The following is a 22,103-nucleotide window of genomic DNA, read 5'->3' on the forward strand; positions in this document are numbered from 1 at the left end:
ATGACTTTAATAAAAACAAAACCAAATAAAGTGAAAAAGTGGAATTAATGAAGATAAAAAGGGGAATTAATGATCTAGAAATAAAGCACTAGAAAGGATGAATAAGCACAAAATTTGATTCTTTGAGAAGATAAATAAACCTCTCACTTACCAAGCTAAAAATAAAATAGAAAACAAAACAAAAGAAGATGGGAAGTTAATTACAATAATAAAATACTATGTGCAATTCTACAGCAGAGGAAAAAAGATGACAAGTGGGTATTCCAGAGGAAAAAGATGGATTCATGGCAAATGAAGAATAATCAATGTAGTCAGGCAGGGGCGCAGGTACCTGTGGTCCCAACTACCCAGGAGATTGAGGCAGGGGAATGACTTGGGCCAGGGAGCTAAGAGCAACCAGGGCAACATAACATGACTTCTTCTCAAAAAGGAGGAAGACAAAAAGAATCATCAAAAGGATTCTCTCCAACTAAGGTACAAAATTAGACAAGGTGTCTGTAGAAAAAATTAGAGAGATGATTTGGTTCAATTTCTGAAAGATCTTAGGACTCCATGGTTTCACAAGTGAGTTCTGATAAACCTTCAAAGAACAGACACTTCTGATGGTAGACCTATGTAGACACAGGTTTGGCCAACTACAGCTGAATCATGTGAGAGAAAGAGTGTGAGTGTGTGTGTGTGTGTGTGTGTGTGTGTGTGTGTGTGTGGAGGAGGAGGAGGAGGAGGTGTTTTGGGTAGAAGGGATTGAACCCAAGGGCACTTAACCACTGAGGCACATCCCCCAGACCTTTCTATTTTTTGAGAGTGATGTCCTATGCAATTTAGTGAGACCATAAATTGCTGAAGCTACCTTTAAACTTGTGATTTTCTTGCCTCAGCCTCCTGAGCCACTGGAATTACATGCATATACCACTGTGCCCACCTCAGCATCTGTTTTAATGAAGCCATTTTTACATTTTTAATAGAAGAAAAAAGACCAAAGAAGTATGACACTTCATAACATATGAAAATAGTATGAAACGCCAATGTAATTATCCATAAATAATTTAACTTTCCTTATGAATACATATTCAACAATTCTGAATAAAATAAATATATACAAATCTAGGATTTCAAAATAATAACACTAGTCAAGTACAGCTTATTCTATGTAGAAATTTTTCAAAAATTGGATGTCTATGACTTATTCATCAATGAACTAAAGAACACTAAAATGTCATTTTTTTAAAAAAAATTATTAAGTTGTTGATAGACATTTTATTTATTTATTTATATGTGGTGCTGAGAACCAAACCCAGTGCCTCACACATGCTAGGCAAGTGTGCTACCACTGAGCCACAGCCCTAGCCCTAAAATGTTATTTTTATCTCCTTTAATTTATAAAATTCAGCAATCATTGCTAACTTTTAAAAGCTAAGTAAAATCAGAATAGCAAGAGACTACTTAAATATAAAAATAATGTCAGTTGTTCTATGGATGCAAAACCTGCGACTTATGTGAAACCGGAGTAAAAAGATTGTGCTGGCCAAAGAGGCAGGGGTAATTTGGGAGGGAATGCTGGGCAACTCTCCTGGCAACCATCGGGGAAACAAATCTTCCACATGGAGGAATATGTCTGGTAGCACCAGTGCAGCCATCTGTTAAAATGCTATAGCTAAGCTCTGATGAGAACAGAAAGTTCACCCCTACTAGCTGAAAATGAGGAACAGTCACAAGCTATTATGAAGTGGCAGGAGCCTGGAAGTGTCACAGAAACAAGGAGAGCACTGTTGATAGTGAACAATGGATCGTGCAGGTGCTACTTCTCTGCTTGTTACACTCTTTGCCTTGTGTGTATTTAAATTTTCCAAAAGTCCTACACCAACCAGGTTCAACAGTAGGACCTAAGAAATGCTTCACATACGCTGAATCCCTACAGACAAGTCCATTATTTATGAAGCTAGATCAAAGAACTCAAAAACAAGTGATCATCTCATGGTAATGGTCCTGCAAGGGAACTGAATGAGGACCGACACCCCAAACTCTGAGGGAAAGTTCCCCAGGATTCACGGAGCCAGACCCAGCAACGCAGCTTCAGACTCCCTCCCTTCAGTATGAACACAACAACAGCAAGTGACCTACACTGTTTGTGTGTGTATAGATGGTGATTCATAAATCTACTGAAAATAAAAACGCCTGCCTCACTTAATTCTTTCATTCCAAGGTTTCACATTTCTAGAAATAACACGTCTTGTTATTTGGTTCTACGCAATGTGCTCCAGGTCAAGTAAAAAAAACATGAGCAGTCTACTACCAGGAGCTCTGCTGGGGACTCGCAGATGAGGACACCTCGTGGCCTAGTAAATGCAATGGCAAAAGGAGAGCATATAAAATTTAATAAGTTATATACAAACATTAATGAGAACAGAAAGGAGGGTGTAGTGGATCAGTGAGACGGGGAGAACTTCTAAATGATCTTCACGGTTAACCTTGAGAATGGACAGGAGTTGGGCAGACACAAGTTTCAAAGTACTCCCAACAGCAAAGGGACAGGTATGTAAAAGCCTTGGATTTTTGAGGGACTGCAAGGAGTGCTGCTGTCAGGGATAGTCTGGGAAAACTGAGCGCCACATCTACATATTGGCTAAAGAACAGGGAAATGGGGACAGCCCAAAAAAGTGACTCATGTACCACAGAGGAAAGGTCAGTGACATACTCAGTAGCAACATGGACAGAGAGTAAAGGGAACTAGGAAGAACACACCAGAATCCAGAATTCAGTGCATCTATTCACTAAATATTTAAAATGCATGAATTCCATAACCCTGTATTGCGTTATATAATTCTATATCAGTATTGTGACTTACACAAAGTAGTTTACCTAAGAAAACCAGACTCTACTGTGATGGGATTTTTTAGGGTTACATGGGCTAAAAACTTACAATTTATTACTATTTCACTTTCTCCACTGTTTGCTCCCATTTTCAAAAATGTGCAGATGGGGTTGTGTGCATTGGCAAGCAGCTTGATGTACAGCCTCTCTTGGCTGTGACACTAAAGCATATGGTGGGATGTGACCTTCAGTATGTAAAGTAATGAACTTTGGCAGGTGGCTGAAAGGGCTCGCTGCCTCTTTTGGACTTGTGTTTGTGTTTCCTGTTCACAGTACAATGATAACTGTTTTCATGCAGTCCTACCTTACGTTGTATGGACCCCATTCTCACGGATTTCACATCCACCGACTGGTAGGTAAGCCACAGGCCCGTGTCCACGTGTTGTATGTAGCATACCGAGTCACCGTATTTTATCTCAGATGTTCCCATGCCATCAACCTCTTTCCTCACCCCCACGTCAAGCTTTTCCTGAGAAGAGACAGAAGAAGTGATCAGCACACATTGAGAGAATACTGCTCTGTATCCACAGGACTTTGCCTTATTATAAATGCTCCTTGAAAAATCCAGCCCTCTGAAGTCCCTGAAAAAATAGCAGTCAAATATTCTTGCAGTTCAAGCTCTATTAAAAATCAAAATGGGAAACCGCAAAAATTAATAACATGTTCTTAAATTGTTCACATTGGTAGAAAATTATTTTGGCTATAACATGAAACTTTATTTTGCTTAACAGCAAATGACAAGGTAGAGACTTAAAATGAGCAACTGAGGCTAATGTTCTTCCTAGGTTTACCCCGACACACATTATTGGTGGCTAACAGCTTAGGTTAAGGGCTGAGAAAATTTAGTTTTGTGTCCAATCTCTGTCACTTATTACCTCTAGGACCTTAACAAGTTAGCTAGAATTTTTAAACCTGTTTTCTTCTCTATAAATAGAATTAAAGTAAATTGCTTAAGGATCAGAACAAAACAAATTAGATAAAACATATACAATTTTTAGCATACAATAAGCAACTTTAATAATCCTTTGACCCAATAGCTAAGCTATGGAACCAACCTAGGGGCCCTTCAACAGATGAATGGATAAAGAAAATGTGATATATATACAAAATGAAATATTATTCAGCCATAAAGAAAAAAATGAGATTATGACATTTGCTGGTAATTGGATGGAACTAGAGACTATCATGCTAAGTGAAATAAGCCAATCCCCGAAAAAACCAAAGACAAAATGTTCTCTCCGATATGTGGATGCTGACTCACAATAGGTGGGGGGAGGGAGGAGTGGAGGTTCACTGGATTGGACAGGGTGGAATGGGGGAAGGGGGTAATGGGACTAGGAAAAGACAGTAGAATGAATCAGACATAACTTGCCCATGTTCATATATGAATATACGACCAGTGAAACTCCACATCGTGTACAACCTAAAAATGGAAAGTTATACTCCACATATGTATGGATATGTCAAATATACTCTACTGTCATGTGTAACTAAAAATAAAAAAATTTTTAAACTAAGCTTTCAACCAGGACAATGGTGATGATGATGTTGATGAGATCATTCATGATCTAAAGCTGTCGCTCACTTTTCACAATGCCAAGGTCTTCGTTTGTAAAGGGGCTCATCCTTAGGAACTCAGTCTTAAAGTTCTGCAATGTCCTTAAGACAATGAAAAAGCCTAATGAACCTCCTTTCGGTGGTTTCTTATCCTTTTTTCATTTGGTCTAACATTCCTTGCTAAATTTGCTTTAAGTTTCTGCTGTGTCTTTGGTTATTTGATTGCTTTTTGAAATTACCTAAATTACGCAAAAGTTTTTCAATTTTAGAGTCAAAATGTGGGCATTATACAACAGAAACAGTTCAAAAAAGTTTGGCAGGTTATTCATATCATTTCTATTCATTAATAATAACAAATGATCCTGAAGTGATTATAAAAACTCCAAATTAAAATTAAAATGAGTTGAAATTATCAAGCAGAAAGGTTAGGGTCATCTAAGAAAATATACAATTATCAATTTAGTTAACTCTGAGAATAATTTGGAACACTATTATAAGGATCTTCAATAAAACAGGTAATAAACCATTCTAATTTCAGTGTATCAAATGAGATGAAGTACTAATCTACTTACACTAACCCTGTCATCAGAAAATTAAATTCTGGAGAAAATATAACAGTATAATTATCTCTTCAGAAAAAAACAATGAACCTCTGGAAATTTTTTTTAATCTGAGAAAATGACTATTTATAAGCTCACAGATTGTATTATGAGAAGTCACACAGTCTTTAATTGTGAAGTTATATTTTGTTTGCTTTTTATTGAAGTGGTTCCCATCACTCTGTGGACTTCAAGTCTTAATTATGAAATTTCAGGATAACTGTCTAAATAGTTACTCTGTACTATTAAACTGGTCACTCTGAACTTGCAAGGACTGCTGAAGGGACTTTAGAAGAAGGAATTGGGATCATTTACTGGAGCTTTGGCATAGGAGATATTCAAGTGAAAATCATCTATGAACAACCATAAACATAATACCACATGAACCAAAAATATGTACATGATAAAGCTAACAGAAAATGAGCCTGAAGTAAGAGAAATGAAGTCAAGATCAAGCAAGTCCTGACCTCACTGAAACTCTGCACTAGCTGCCTGTCTAGAATAGTGGTCCTGACATGTATCAGCTTCTCAGTGTTATCGTCTATTGAACTGACCTGCTCACAGAAACCATGGAGTGGAGCTGCATGGATCTTCCCAGGGACAGCTACTACGAAATTTGAAATATAAATTTAAAAGACTTTCAGAATCTATTGGAAGGCACCTGAGAGGGACCAAAAGCAGGGACAAACTAGAGAGTTAACAGCACCTAGCCTGACAAATAAGTGGCTGCCTTTAACTCCAGCATTCTCTTCCCAATTCTCCTGCCATTCAGTCAGAAGGAAACTGTAGTCCTTGGTTGAAGTGTTAAGGGACATCTCTGGACTCACAAGCAGCCAGAAAATTAGACGGGCTAAGTCCTCAACCAAAGAGGCATCCGAAAAAAAATCTTCTTATAAAGTTCATGCAAATTCTTGCTGAGCACTAAATGATGCATGCTCAGGGGGTGTCCAGGACAGCGGCAGTAGATGGAAAGAACTGAGCAGAAATATGAGCAACTGCTCTGACAGAGAGAAACTGGAGTTTCAGCCCAACAAGATTAAAGACTCGCAAAGCTAGAAGAACCACTCAGAAAAATACATAAATACAGAGTCCCTACAACACATCATTTTCTAATATCCAATACACTATCAAAAATAAGGTTAAAAAATATAACACACACATACAGCACTAGAAATCAATACCCCTTTATCTTACAATTAGCAAAGACTGCAAAGCAACTTTTGTGAATATGAAATATGTTCAAGGGCATAAAGGAAAATATATGCAAAATGAATAGGCAGATGAGTGATCTCTGCCAGAAAATACAAATTATAAAAAAAGAAGAAATGATACAGCAAAATTGACATACAAAACTTAGCTGAAGCAATATGACCTCAGACTGGAATTGTATGACAAAACATCAATGAAGTTGAAACTAGACAAATAGAAACTTTCCAAATATGAAGACTAAATTGCAACTAAAAGCACTCTAAGTACTGTGGCACTAAACAGTAACATCCCTCAAAAGACTTTGTGAAATTTTCCCATCCGTTATGTGATCATTCAAGAAAATGCCAAGATTCTCCGTTATCTTGGCATTTGTTACACCTATACATTTTTGCCTGTAAGAATAATGTAACAATCATGAGGACCCTGAAAATGTTCAAAGATAAAGCAGTTCTTTTCAACACAGCCTAAAATTATTGTAAAGGCTACTGTTTCTCCTGAAAGATATCTTTGAATAGATGTTCTCTCTGGATTCATATATTCTCATGAATACTGTACCTCTACTCTCAGGGCAATGTTGGTAATTCACTGAAATTGCTACATATGCTCAGGACCAAAGTTCAGTGGCTGTGAATACCAGATTCTCAGTGAAGACTTAATGAACATATCCTGATTTCCCACAGAAAGTGTGCCAACAAACTGCTCCCAAGATGAGCACTCTTGAATTCTTGAAAAATCTAATTCTCAAATGAACATCAAAATGGTTCCAGAAGTAAAAGAGATTGGCCTGAAAAATACCAAGTAAGATTTTGGCCTTTGGTATTCTAAACTGACTTCTTATGAAGCCAAAGCTATTTATGGACAATCATGGCCTTATGAAGACATAGATTCATCAAACTAGGCTCATTAGGAAACTAAAACTCTTAAGTTTATATTATAAGTACCCACATCAGGCAATGCAGAAGAATTTTTCTAGTATTAGCTGAAATCACCCTTACATCTACCCAGATTACTCCGCAAGGTATGAGATAAGAAGGAAAAAAACCTATTATACTTAGATGATGGAGTTTGGTTTATTGTTTATTTTTGACATGTTTCCTTAACATAAATAATGGTTAAATTCAGAAAAAATTAAAAGGCCCCACAAAATTTTTATTTTCTCCTTTTCCAAGCCATAGTGCAGCATATAATAGTTGTTCGCTGTGAAATCAATCTAAACATTTAGGAAGATCACAGAGATCACTGGGACTGAGCAGCTCTGCCAGGCTTCACCCAGCCCAGGCAGAAATGCCTTCAGTACATAGTTCTCTTGATCCCTGGGATTCTGAAATCTCAAACATTCTCCTGGGTGGGCTTGTGGAAAGAAGGTCTGAGAGGGACTCCACAGTGGCAAGGACACAGGCCAGGGGAGCAGCCTGGAACCCTGCACATGCCCTGCCCCTGGGTGTGGGCGGGGTCAGGGAAGTGCTGGACATGCTTTGAGTACTCATGGCAAAGATGAAGGAATCCTGCAGATGCACCTCAGACCCTACTCAGCTGACTTCTAGGCAATGAATTTATCCTGGGTGGGTGACAACTAAAAAGTGAGATCTATAAAAAGAATTTAGTCTTTCCCTGAGCAGTAGACTAAACACATCTAGGGCCCAGGGCCACTCTGCTTTTGATCTTCCTTCCCGACAGCAGAAGGTTACAGCAAGCTCACACTCAGGTTTACTGCCATTAAAAACCTGTAACGGGACTTCTATATTTTCTGGAAAACCATGAATACTTTTACTATTATTTAGCAATACCTCTTCTGAAAAAGTTACTGTGAGCATTTCTTTAGAATTTAATTCTAATTAAATGAAAAGTTCATTTCATTGACAACTTTAACAACTCCGTAAGAAAAAAAAACAAAATATTGAATTTTTAGTTACATAAACACTTGATCACTTAAGAATTCTAATGACAGGTGATCAGTTTATCTTCTCTATCAGTTGTCATTATTAAGACTTTAATTTCTTACCAAAGAGGGCTCAGCTTTGTAACTCAAGTTCAAAGTCTAGATCTTCCTCAGAGTTTATCTAAGCTTCAGTTCTCTCAAATGCATGATGAAAATTAAAAAGCATCTGAGTGGTGCACATCTGTAATCCTAGTATCTTAGGAGACTGAGGCAGGTTCCAAGTTCAAGGCCAGCCTCAGCAATTTGGGGAGTCCCTCAGCAACTTAGTAAGACCTGTAACAAAATAAAAAATAAAAATAGCTGGGGATGTGGCTCAGTGGTTAAGCACCCCTGGATTCAGTCTCTGGCACCAAAAAATAAAAAAATAAAAACAAAACATCTCCACACTTCACTGGTTTATGCTAGGATTAAGAGAGATAATGCATAAAGAGTGCTTAACACATAGTTTAGCATATAATTAATTGTTAAGCATAATTTTCATTGTGTTAGAGTGTATGTTTTAAAACATCTTACACATTTTCTAAACCAAGAAAAAAATCCCCAATAAAAATAACATGCTAGGAATTACAACCTAAAAATGTTCTTTTCTATTTTTGCTGTTTGTTTCACAATCCTTGTGATCCTATTGGCAGTCAGTCTCCTTGGAGGTTATTATTTCAACATTTCAATGGCAGAAGACTTCCATTCATGGTGCACCAGGGAGGGTAGACTGGAGGAAATTCTCTGCAGAAGAATATTCCACTGGCATTTCAAGCTTAAAATAAAAACTACATCTTGGGGTTTGATACATATGTGATTGACAAGATCTACTGTATGATTAAAACGAACATTTGAAGACATTTTAGAGTGCTGGTTAAAAGTCTTAGGAGAAGTGGAAAACATGCTTAAGAAAATACACATTTAAGAAAGCACATTCTTCTTTATGTAGAATTTTAGGACAGACTGTAATGTAGGTTACATTATTACTGTTTCCTATAGATTCACTTTCTTCTGAACAGATATGATTGTCAGGAATGGTTGGTTTGTCAAATCCAGAATTGGAGATTAGGTACTGAATGTTTACATCAGTGTCAAAGATGCCCCAGGGACAATCAAGGGTAATGGTCCTCTCATCAACTCGCAGCATGGCCTCTTAAAGAGACTCTCACCTACAAATGTTAAATCAGAATGGTATTCATGATCTGTAAAATTGTAGGGACATACTTTCAAGGAAGGCTCAAACATTAGACACACAGAAAGTCAATGGAGGTGCAGGGGTTTCATCAGAGTTAATTTTCATTTCAGAATTTCCAAACTTGTGCCCATGAGCCCAGGACAAAAGCTGTTATTTTCGATTATGAAAAGTTTACCCTTTCATCAATAATGAAAACTTACTCTGCAATACAGAAATTAAAGACACCAGGTAATTTATAAACTTAAATACTCCTGGGTCTAAGATAACAAAAGAAGGAGTCTTTGCCTTCAAGAAGTGAGTCCTCATTCTTTCCACTGGAAATAGTCAAGCAGTATGAGCAGATGTGGCTCTCAGAGATACACTTGAGTGAACCCAAGGTTAAAGAATAGGAGCCAGGACTACATGTGACCACTGTTAACAAATGGATGGTCAAACCGTCTAGCAACAGTTTTTTTCTGAAATGTTGACAGTGTGAAAAATTTACTTTTATTCTGTTTCAGTTGGCTTTAAGTTCAATGTTTCTTTATTATAAAAGATAAAGCAGAAAATACTTTTCAGCATGAATGAACTTTAATTGCAATTGGCTTCCTTCCAACTAAAATAATCAACACCATTAATTACTTCTTACTTTTTCATAAATGTCTACATATGTGACTATATTTTTATACATTAATTTCTGCACCATTTGTTTTTTTCCTGGGATACCCATTCATATTTTTACTTATTTTAAAGAAAACTATCAAAATGTGGTATGTTAACACCAGCACATATTCCAAGACTCTGCAATTGAATTTTAACTCTTTGCTAATATCAAAAACATCTCCAACTTTAAAAAAAATATTTTCTGCCAATCAAAATTACGTAAAGTATTACACAAGAATCAAACACAAATTTATTTTTCCTCTAAGCTATCACATACAGAATTATGGAAAATAAAAATACAAGAGAAGATGTCACCACTCTACATTAGACTAACAAATGGGAATCTGTGTCACTGACTCTAGACGACAGTCCTGGGAGCTAGGAATAATTGTGAGCAAGGGTCATTTTTAAAATTCATGTGTCACAAAAACCAGAGGTTGGCCTGTTTGGATGGATGCTAACCTCCATTAGAGCTTAAGATCTAACCCAAGCAGAATTCAGAACTTGGGAGCCGACATGGAAAGACCCACCTGCCCTTCTTGTTTTACAGAGAGAGAGAGAGAGAGAGAGAGAGAGAGAGAGAGAGAGAGAGAGAGAGAGAGAGAGAGAGAGAGAGAGACAGCAGAGAGAGAAAGAGGGGGGGTGGGTACAGCATCGAGTCTCTCTGTAGCGCTGCAACTCATGGAAAAATAAGGAGCCTCTTTCTACTCCCAGCTGAACGTATTTATGTCCAGTTTGAGAATAAATTCTGCTGATAAGTTCATACATCTATAATGTACTTCACACATTGCTCCTGATTTTATTTTTATCTATATGTTATGATTAGAAGCTCATTTGAAATTGAGGATGTGAGGAATATATGCAAAAGATTCATGTGTGTTTAAAATATATAAAATGCCTGAGGTCATTTGAGGTGTACTCTAAACTGTAATGTCACATCCTAGAAGAGCGTCCAAGGCTGGTGCCCTGGGGGACTGGGCCGGAGGTGTGCAGGAAGATGTGGGTCGTGCTCATCTGCTTACAGAAGCCATGTGAGTCCTCATACTAACGGAAGCCAATTTCTAAAATACATCTCCTTTGGAATGTTTCACTCACTGGAACATAAACATGGTAACATGCTTTTAAAACAGTATGGGTTGAAAGGCAAAAGAGATCGACTCAGCTACAGAATACAGGATTGGAGGCAACTGAGTTTTATCTTTCCAAATTGGCAAAACCTGAACTCTACCTATTGATGAGTTTGCACAGAAGCAACAACTTTCTTACCTTGCTGCTTGGCATGAATCCTGTATGCATTTTGAATAGTACTCGGCTGTGTGCTTTTATCTATTACAGACACCACAGTGACAGTGCCACACCCTTACCCTGCCCTATGGGAGTTCCCAGGACCAAGAGTCCTGAGCATCTTCACACTGTTCAACTGAATAGCTCAACTTCCAAAAAGGGAATAGTCAACAATACACAGAAGTATTTAGAGATAAAAATATTCTCACAAGAAAAAAAATGAGCTAAATACTCAAATATTAGGAGATGGCTCAACCGATTATCAGAAATCTTTGTAATGAAATGTTAAATTATGGTCAAAATTCTACTAAAAAACAAATGTAGTGGTACATCTTATTTTATTAAATAAAAAATCAGACCCAACACAGTATGTAGTTGACTCTACTTAGCATTAACAAACAAACAAATATGCTGTAAGTTGCAATGCACACACAGAGGTGTATCTGAATGGTGGATTGTAAATTATTTAAAATTTCCCCTTTCCACCATCATTGTATCATCTTTTAAACCTCTCTATAATGTCTATGTTAAATATAGAATATAAAACTTAACTTTTTAAAGAAATAATAGTTACTGTCTCTACCTCATGAAAAAAAAAAAAATTTCCACCTAATCTGCCAGTGATCCTAAAAATAAAATTTCACTGTAATTTTTGCAGTAAAACATCTTCCTCAAAAATTTCACCTCCACCCTCTACGATGCTCAACCTGTCAACATGTACAGGCACCTTCACCAACTGAGGACAGTCTACACAGCAAATTCCTAACACTAGCATGTGCCAAGGTGTCAGGAATGCAGGGCCCGGCAGGAAATGAGCCTGGGAACACTAAGAGCATACTTAAACAGACACACAGGTCAGCTTCCAGAATCAGAGTCCCTGAGTGGAAACCACAGAGGAACATGGATAGTACACAGAATTAGAACACAAACTCTAAAACCGACAGATGTAGTGGTAAACATCATATTTTATTAAACAGGAGAGAAAGTCAGAGAAGAATGTGTCAAACATGACTGCTTTGGGCAAAATATAACAAGAACTACCAAATATTCACAGTTTTTGAGTCAGTATTTGCATTTCTAGGAAACCATCCTACAGAAATAAAAAGCGTGCCCCAAATTTATGTCCCAGAAAGTCAGGGTAATTGGTGATATTTCTCTAATGATTCTGATATTAAAAAAGAAACGTATCCATCATGATGGGCAAAAAAATAAAGGGCTTACTTTTCTGAAATTAAACAAAAAAAAAGTCTCCCTATTCTCAAATTCTCATGCAGTGTCCCTTTTGATCCATCTCAAGTATTTGAAGTTAAGAGATGGTACCTCTCCCTACAGCTGTTGTATAACCACACACCAACATGTGGAAGGATTTATTTTATATTAAAATAGGATTTGAAATACCCACATTACATTACGGCTTGCTTTCACTCCCCAGTATTTTCATGGATAACTTTCCAGATCAATATATTCTGGCAGCTAATACCAGCTAATGTTATAACATACTTTTTGTTAAACATTTGAGTCTTTTCTAGTTTGGAGTTATAACAAAGAATGATACAATTAATTTGTCCATGCATTTCTACCTACATGTTTTACTTTATTTCTATAAGATAAAACCCATTTCTCATTTTTAAAAAACAGACTACTGATCAAAGTCTATCTATAATAAGAAGAGTTTGAAATATGTTAAAGTAGATGCAATATGAATTCACGCAGAACTCAAAATTCGGGGGAGGGGATGGAATCCTTAAAGAGTTTTCTAGTAGTGCAACTCTTAGGAAGTAAATTTAAAAGGCAGGTGGGGCACTGAACAATATTCTGAATGTGCCTATGCCCAGATGGGCATGAACTAATCTCAGAAGTACAAAGGCAAATCTTTAGCTGTAACAGGAGCATAAGGTTTTGTCTGAGAGAGAAGCTAGCCAGCAGTTCAATACCATTCCTATCAATGTGATAAATTCTACCACTTTCATAACAGATGTAAACATGCAATTACCATAAAATGATTCAAAGGAGCTCAAAAGAAAGATCTGCATAAAAAAGTAGAGGAGTAAATGTACATTGGAAAAAAATTCTGTTTTGTTTCATCTTCATAATGCTATGCAATGTGACAAGGTTTGTGATAACTGTCACTGCAGATGCCCGGGAAACCAAAAAGGAGCCTCACAGGTGTTGGTATGCAAGTAACCAAGAGCTATATACCAAGAGAAACTTCTAGGTAAGTTTCAGCAGTTCAGAAGAATAGAAGAGAAAAAGGGAATTTAGAAACACACATAAAACCTGTCCACATTCTTTCTTTTTGTGTTTCTAACATTAAAGGAAATATGAGATTTACAGAGAGACCAAAGCTTTTTTCTTTCTTACCTTGGAAGACCGGAAGGTAAATGCAGTCGATTTTACATCTGCCTTTTCTTTGTCCATAAGTAGAAGGCTTTTGTCTTCCATGAGACTTAAGTATTTTCCTGTCGTGACGTGGCGTAGTCGGAACGGCTGGCCCCATCTTATGTGACTCCCACTCCACCTAAGAGAGCAATCAGAACTTGGTCCAACAGCATGGCAAAAGCAGCAATTAATAGAATAGTGTAGTTCATACTATATGCAAATATAAGTGTGTATGTGATTAATTAAACTGCCATCTTTATAACACACAAGGCAAAAAAAAGATTCATCTATCAACTTAAAAGACCCTCTCCCTAAATTCTCTGAATTGTAAAGTTTTATAAAAACTGAGGTTATTACATTTGCTAAAGTCTCTCTTTTTCCAGATGAAAAAAATGTATGTCCAACAAAAATTTTACCTTTAAACTTAATATTTATCAAGTTTTAATATTTAGATGGATTTTGATCAACTGTATATTTATATTCAAAGAAACAATGTTATCAGTTATTTATAATTAATACTAAAACAGAAAAACTTTTTAAAGTTACAAACTAATAGAAAATACATAAATGTATGTACACATTTTATTTCAAAGGCGTATCATACAGTTAGAAGGAAAAGTCTTCAAGTCACAAAAATGTACTACCTTGAGGGGGTAAAAGAAAATCATAAACTTTTTAAATTACATTTTGTTAAATAAGATATATTCAAGTGGATGCTCATCCATAATGTGGGGTGGGGGTGGGGGCAAGGGAAGAATGGAGGAACTCTGGATTGAACAGAGGGGAGGAGATAGAGGGAGGGGGAAGATGATGGAATGAGACAGACATTACCACCCAATGTACAGGTATGTATGCATGACTGGTATGAATACATCATGTACAACTACAAAAATGAAAAGCTGTGCTCCATTTGTGTAAAAAACAAAATCAAAAAATGAGATACAGCCAAGTATTTTTTTAAACTATCAATTTTTAAATTTTTTTTTAGTTGTAGATGGACACAATACCTTTATTTTTTATTTATTTTTATGTGGTGCTGAGGATCGAATCCAGTGCCTCACACATGCTAGGCAAGTGCTCTACAACTGAGCTACAATCCCAGCCCCCCAGTCAAGTATTTTTAAATAAATTAAAGTATGCATCAAATCACAATAGCATTATTAACGGGATACTGTGAAAGGAGTGGTGGTACAATTTTAAAATGTCACTACTTTAGTCCACTGGAAGTTATTTTCCATGAATCTATATAAACCAATCATGAAAAAATTCTTGTCCATCTTCCAATGTTCAAAAGATGCACAAATTTTTACAAAATTACCCTGTGGGATATCTGAACAAAACCAACCGAAGACCACTCAGCTATTTTAATCATCATTACATAAGATCTAATCTCACAGAAAAAAAAAAAATCTGGAGGACAACAGTGCTTCATTCTCACCCATGGAGTCTGTAATCCTAAGTCAGTGATTTCTTGATATTGTAATATACTTTGAAAACTTGAGTGTTTTTCAGACAAAGGACTGAGTCTTCCAATTATTAAAAAATTCTGATATTTTAATTCTATTTAAGACAGCTTAAAACTACTCCTTTATCATCAATATTGCATTTATACAAAGGAACTTAGAGGCAATCTTCAGAGAGCCTTTGAATTCCTGAGAACTTGTATGTCTTTATAGATCTTATCACTACAATGAATATTTGTGACTTTTATTAAAATCTGTATTTCTTGCTCAGGATCGAGCTCTCTGTAAGTAAAGACAATGAACACCAGATATGCCTTGTGTCCTGCCGTTCATGCTCAGTTTCCTGAGCCAGCTGTACATGAGCCTTGACAAGGTTAAATCCAGAGTCCTTCAGACCTGATGCTGTGACAGGCTCTCAGACAGCTTGATCTGCCTCCAAGCCTTACATCACTCTATCCTCACAGCACATGCTTCCAGAAATGCAGGGTCCTGGGTGAGGTGATGCTACCAAGCAGATGAGGCTAATGACAGGCAGATGATACACAAGTGTGTCATGATCTCCGGTCTTCTGCCCAGAAGCAAGATAGGCAAAGCAGGTAGAGGGGAAGAGGACAGGCTCTCCACCACTGTTTCCTTTGCTGGTTCACTGGTACTGCCAACATGACCACCTCACATGGAAGCAGAGGCCAAGAGCACTGGGTGGACTGTGCCCTTGGAGCCGGGCCTGGGTTGTAACCTCTACTTACGCAACTCTTAGCGTCTCTAGTCTCCAAAGGGACCGTGCGTGAACAGAGACAGCACCGCCTTCATAGTGAACAGTTCTGTTGAAACAAAAAATACCAATTTTGATTTTTGACACGTTTCATTCTTGGAACTCTGTTTTTCAAATGAATTAAAAGAGCAACACAAATGGTAAAACCTGACAGAAGACAATACAGCTGGAAATAAAAATAACCAAAATAATAAACATTGACTTAAACATATTCTCCGTCATTTTCTCCCTCTGATCCCATTTATTCTTCTTTCCTTCCATCCCCTAAAGAATAGATACACCTAACTATTCTACTGTAGGTCCATGCAAGTAACTACTGGTTAAGGTGTAGATTAATATATTATTACTTAAATACATACCCTATAATCATGTGGAGTTCTAAATTATATTTTAGGTATTTAAACCATTTCAAAGAAATGTAACACTAATTCTTGATATTTTAATATTGCAATTTACATCAAAATCTACTATCTATATTGAAACATAAATATCAACAAGAGTGTCATGAAAAAGGAACTTCTTTGGATGTATATTACATGCGCCAAATTCTATAACTCTCATAATATGATTGCTACATATGATGCTAAGTTGTATACATTATCCAAATTGATCTCTGCACCAATGCTTTGAGACTACTGTAACTCATGAAGTATGAAGTTTTTAATTCTGCAAATATTTCAATGAAGTCAATGTGGGGTACATTTAAATAGGTGGGCTCTATGACACAAAAGCTGCTATTAATGTAGAAAATAAAAAAAGATTATAAGAGCCATTACCTAATGGACAGATTAATCCATTTGATAAAATAATAATTTAAATGAATTCCTGAGTGGCAGCTACAGGCAGGTGGGGCATGGCTAGAGGAAGTAGGTCACCAGGGACATGTTTTGGGGATTATATATATTTTTTTCCTGGCTCCTCTCATCTTTATCTGCCTCCTGGATACCATAAGGTAAAAACAGTCTTTCCTCCACCATGCCCTCCTGCCATGACCCCCAATCACATGTCCATCCCACAATGCAAAATGCATTTGGTTCATCTTTAAGAATCCCGATAATAACAATTCCAGCACTGACCAAAAGTTCAAGTCCAAATGTCCTCTGAGATTCAAGTCAAACTGTTGGCTATAAGACACTGTAAAGATCAAAAGCAACTTATACACATCCAACATTGAACGGCACAGAGTAAATATATCCATTCCAAAAAGCAGAAGTAGGGGCATTTAAAAAAGGATGAAATCAAAGCAAGGCCAAAATCCAACTAGGCCAACACACCCTGTAGCTTCACACCTGGCATTTGGAACACATGGCAGTGACATGAGCTCTCCAAAGGGCTTGGGCAGCCCTGCCCCTAGGGTCTTGCTGGCTACAGCCTACATAGCCTTCCGCTTAGCTGGCTCTGTCCAGAGCCAGCAGCTTTCCTCAGCAGATGTTCCACATCATTAGCATCTCACGGGTCCTCACTGCAGCCATGGCTTCCTTACAACTTCACAAATAGTCTCTCAGGTCTGCCAGGAGTGGTTCCAACCCTGCTCCACTGTGCTGGACTTCCTAGGCCTCCCTTTCAACTCCCAGTGGAAGCCCCCATAACCCCTTAACTCCAGTATCCTGCACCACTGCCAAACCACATGGATGACACCAGGTCTGTGGGCAGCTTCACCAGTAGCCAAGCCCCTTGGACCATGGCTACAAGGACTTCTCAAAGCTTGGGAAGCTGACCATGGTTAAAGTAATACCGGGGAAACCATTTTCTATGCACCCCAGTCTGAGCAGGGTGTTCCCAAGGTCTCTTCACAGAGTTCACTTGTGCACCCTGGAGCCTGCCATGGGTGTGGTCTTCCTGATTTATGAGATGCCCTCAAGGCATCTGAACCAAGTATTTAGCTTCTCTTCCGTGGCAGCAACCTGTTGGTTTATTTGGTTCCCTATTTAGTCTCTTCAGGCAACTATTTCTTCAGTTTCATTATTTATTCTTTAATAAGGGATTAAAGGCTAAAATTTTTCATTTGACACATGAGTCACAGATTTTCTGTGGCGTGTTGTCTTCATTATATTTTAGACAGGGCATAACTTCTGACTCATGAATTATCTAAAAGAGCTTCTTAATTTTCCAAGTGGTTATTTTTTGTCATCTTTTCACTATTTGCTTACAAATTTTATGGTTTATGATTAACAAATATAATGAGCAAGAATCTTCTCTTTAAAAAAAAAAAAAAAAGAAAACTCTGTAAAGTGTTCTTTATGGTTGTCATGTACAAGACCTTTACTAAAGGTCAGATTTGTTTTCAAAATATGTATACATAAAATATGAAATAACGTTATTTTATATGAGAGCTCCAGATTTCTCAACCATGGATATATATATATATATATATATATATATATATATATATATATGATCACCTGGACAACTTTTAAAACCACTGTGCCAATTCCTTACCAACTAAACAGATCTTTTAAAAGATGACAACCTTTTAAAACTCCAGGTGGCGTAATGGAAAGAGAAGGCCTGAACACCATAGTCCAGGTAGCTTCTGCACCACACACAGCTGTCTGTGGGAAGGGCAACTAATTAGAAGAAGAGCTATCTGAAGAGAATAAACAGGGAACCAAATAAACCAACAGAAATTAGAATGAAGGAGGGATTCTACCATACTGTGAAGACAATAAGATGGAGAGCAAATGATGTGGCTTCCTGCACAACCCTAAGTCCTTAAAACTATCACGTATCACAATATTACTTCCAGGTGAGTAGAGAGGGGGAGCTGAATGAGAAACATCAAAATAGTACATACAGTAGGATGTAGAGGAATTAAGATTGAAAAAGAGTCTCTGAGATACATTTATTAATGTTTATTAACATTATATGTTTATGCATAATGAAGCAAATGAAGAATTAGCATTTGAATATTTTCCCACTTATAATTTTTAACAACGGACTTTTCTAACTAGAGTAGAAATTCAATGGTATTTTAATTAAAAATTTAAAATACAACCAATTAAAAGCCAAAAGGAAAAGTTGAATCCTTCTTCCTAAAATACTTCTAACTGTATCCTGAAAGTCATTATGATTTAAATTATTTTTTTATTTTTAGAAAATGTTTCATCAATAGATGTGGATAATTTGTTTTTTATTTACTTTGATTTTTTTTTTTTTAGTACTGGAAATTTAACCAAAAGACACTTTACCACTGAGCTACATCCCCAACCCTTTTTATTATGAGCCAAGGTCTTCCTAAGTTGCTTAGAACCTCACTGAGTTGCAGAGACTGGTCTCAAAATTTGCAACTGTCCTGCCTCAGCCTCCTTAGTAGTGGGGATTATAGGTGTGTACCACTGCACCCAGTTGAAGAGCAAATCCTATGACTTCCTCAATGATATGGTGGAGCAGAATGCCAATGGTTGTCTAATCATATCTTCAAGGGCTATTTGACATTATAATATCAAAATCCTCAATGTAACAGGAATCTCAGTCTACCACATATGACACTAAACATATTCCCACTTATTTAAAAACTGGTCTATCTGGTGAAACACATCTGTTCTATGGAAGGGATCAACCCTTTTTCCTACATCAAATATCAAATCAGAGTCCAAGAAGACAACTTACAACCAACAAGCTTAGGTATTACCATCTCTAAACTCAGACAGTCATCTTTATAGTACAGTGATCCCCTTTCAGACAGGAAAGCTAAGACAAAAAAAAAAAAAAAAAGAAGAACATTTAAAAAGGTAAACAAACCAATAAGCAACTTTTTACCCTTGCAGCTGATGATCAGGGATTTCAATGCAAATGGTGGCAATGATGCCAAGAGTTGAGCGAAAGCTAGTAGATACTAAAACATAAAATTGCTCATGTACGGTCTGTTCACTGAAGAGTATTTTTGCAATGTATCAAAACACTGTTACAGCTATTGACAAAAAGAAAGTATGTGAAAATAACTAGACACCGACATCATTTCTAATCAAAAATTTTTAAAGAAACTTCCACCTCATGAATAAGAATTAAGAGTCACCAGTCATCTAATAGGAATGTTTTTTAAATATGTAGATAAAATCACCAGTCCTATGAGCTCATTCAACAGTTCTTTGAAAAATTCCAGGTGTCAGACTGTAAGTTATGCTACCATAACCCATTTTCCTCCAATGTAACACATTTCATTAAGAAACTCATATTTCAAGCTGACCACATAAAACTGCCTGAAGAGGCTCTTTAAGGTTATTCTGTTATATGTACAAATTCTTTCTATTAGAACATCAATTCATCTTCTCATAGTTATTATAATACTGTCCACTGAAATAAAAGTAGTTATCTATTTTTTTGTATGCTTGGCAATAAAATACAATTTGTTTTATGTTAATTGTCAGATCACTTGTTTTAGAAGTAAAAAGCAGGCCTTTTGACAGCTACAATAGTTAATCTTCAGGATCTGAAGCCTAGGAAAGACTACATTAGCATAGTAATTACAGTACAAATCCCTACAAGCTTTTCATCACCTGACAATATGGTATTTATTTACAATAAAATTTTATAGGATACACAATTCCAATTAGTGGGCTTTAGTACAGAATCATAAAACATGTTATTAATAAGAGACCCCCTCCGTCTTACAAGAGCAAGCTTTGCCTAGAGGGCATTCTTGCTGGATGGCATCACAGTTATGAGCTCACTTGACTCTTTTTTTTTTTTTTTTTTTGCAGGGCATCAAAAAGTTGACAAGTCACTTTCACATTTCATTACTTTCTGAAGATATCACTTCACTGTGTGAACCTGAGTAAGCTGCTGGACTCTGTCTTGCTTTCTCCAAATTTGAAATGAACTCTTACCAGTAACTCTTACCTCATTCTATGAGGAAGAACCAAATGACAAAACCCATGGGGACCTGTCAGTCTGTACACAGCAACAAGTGCTAGCTCTGAGGACAGAGATGACAGTGTTAATGAGGTGATGACATTCCATGCTCCCTACAGGGAGTTCAGGACTTAGGGATGTTTCTGCTTGAACTGAACCATTTAAAACCAGTAACATTATGGACATGTTCGTGCACACAGGTGCAGTGTGGCCTCAGATACAGGCCTGCTGGGGCCATGTGAGGAGGGAATGAGCATCTTCACTCCCAAGTATCAGCTCCCTGCCTCCTCACCCACACACCATTTCACACCGTTCCTGTGCAGAGTCAGGAACCCAACACAGCTGCATAGGTGAGGGTCTCCAGTGGAGTGCAGTCCAGATGCTCCTGGGTGTCTGTCTCAGGCTGACAGCAGGGTGGAGAACCCACCTGCCAGGCGGTGCAGCCTGGCAGTTCTTGGAAGACAGCTTTGCTTCCTCTCCAGGTAGTTCCCCCACAGGTCCGAGAGCTTCTCAGGGCCTGGTGTGCCTTTGCCCCTCCACACCCCCGCCCTGTGCACCTGACCAAGCTCAACATGTGCTTCCCCTCAGCAGTCATATGCTGAGTCATATGCAGAGATCTAATGACCAGGAATGGTCATCCCCATAAGCACAGTTCAGCATCCACCCACCAGCTTTCCTTCTGAGCCAAGTGGGCACACTCCTTTTGCCTAAGTAGTTAGAGGTAACAAATAGAATGATTCCAAACATGTTTGCAAATCCATGACTTTTTAGTACCTGTCACAATGCACTGTTTTAAACCAACAAAAAAATTGTATATATTTATGGTATACAACATGGTGTTCTAAAATACATATTCATCGTGGAATGGCTGAACCAAGTCAATTAATGTGTCACCCCTTATCATTGTTCTGTGGTGAAAACACTTAAAGTTTACTTTCTTAATCTTCAAGGACATGATGCATCCTCATTAACTATGGCACTATTTCATACAATACATCCCTTGCACATATGCCTCCCAACTGGAATATTGTATCCATCACTAACCTCTCCCCATTGCCCCCACCTCAGCATGGCAACTGCTTTTCTGTTCTCTGCTTATGTAAGTTTGACTTCTATAGATTCCACACATAAGTGACACCGTGTACAATGTGTCTTTCTGTGCCTGGCTTATTTCACTTAACGTACTGGGCTCAGGTTCATCCACAATATGATTTCTCATTTTTTAATGTCTGAGTAGTATTCCATTTCATACCTCTAAAAATACGTTTTGATAATAAAAGGACACTATAAAAATTCAAGCTCTGAAAAGAAGCTTTACTATATTTAAATTTAAGAGGATCCTGCTTTTCCTGGCCATTTCCTC

General features: G+C 37.3%; 1 protein-coding gene across 1 annotated transcript in view; it reads right to left on the reverse strand.

The window, feature by feature from the left end:
* Ryr2 (ryanodine receptor 2) overlaps positions 1-22,103 on the reverse strand; it is a 588,770-nt gene that overhangs the window by 297,612 nt on the left and 269,055 nt on the right. Inside the window, exons 11-13 of the mRNA XM_077802933.1 lie at positions 15,864-15,938; positions 13,637-13,793; positions 3,176-3,340 (exon numbers count right to left, since the gene is read on the reverse strand). Coding sequence (XP_077659059.1) covers positions 3,176-3,340; positions 13,637-13,793; positions 15,864-15,938 — 397 coding nt within the window. The remainder of the gene's footprint in view (positions 1-3,175; positions 3,341-13,636; positions 13,794-15,863; positions 15,939-22,103) is intronic.

Source organism: Urocitellus parryii, chromosome 9 (assembly GCF_045843805.1).
Source record: "Urocitellus parryii isolate mUroPar1 chromosome 9, mUroPar1.hap1, whole genome shotgun sequence".
Classification (NCBI taxonomy): Eukaryota; Metazoa; Chordata; class Mammalia; order Rodentia; family Sciuridae; genus Urocitellus; species Urocitellus parryii.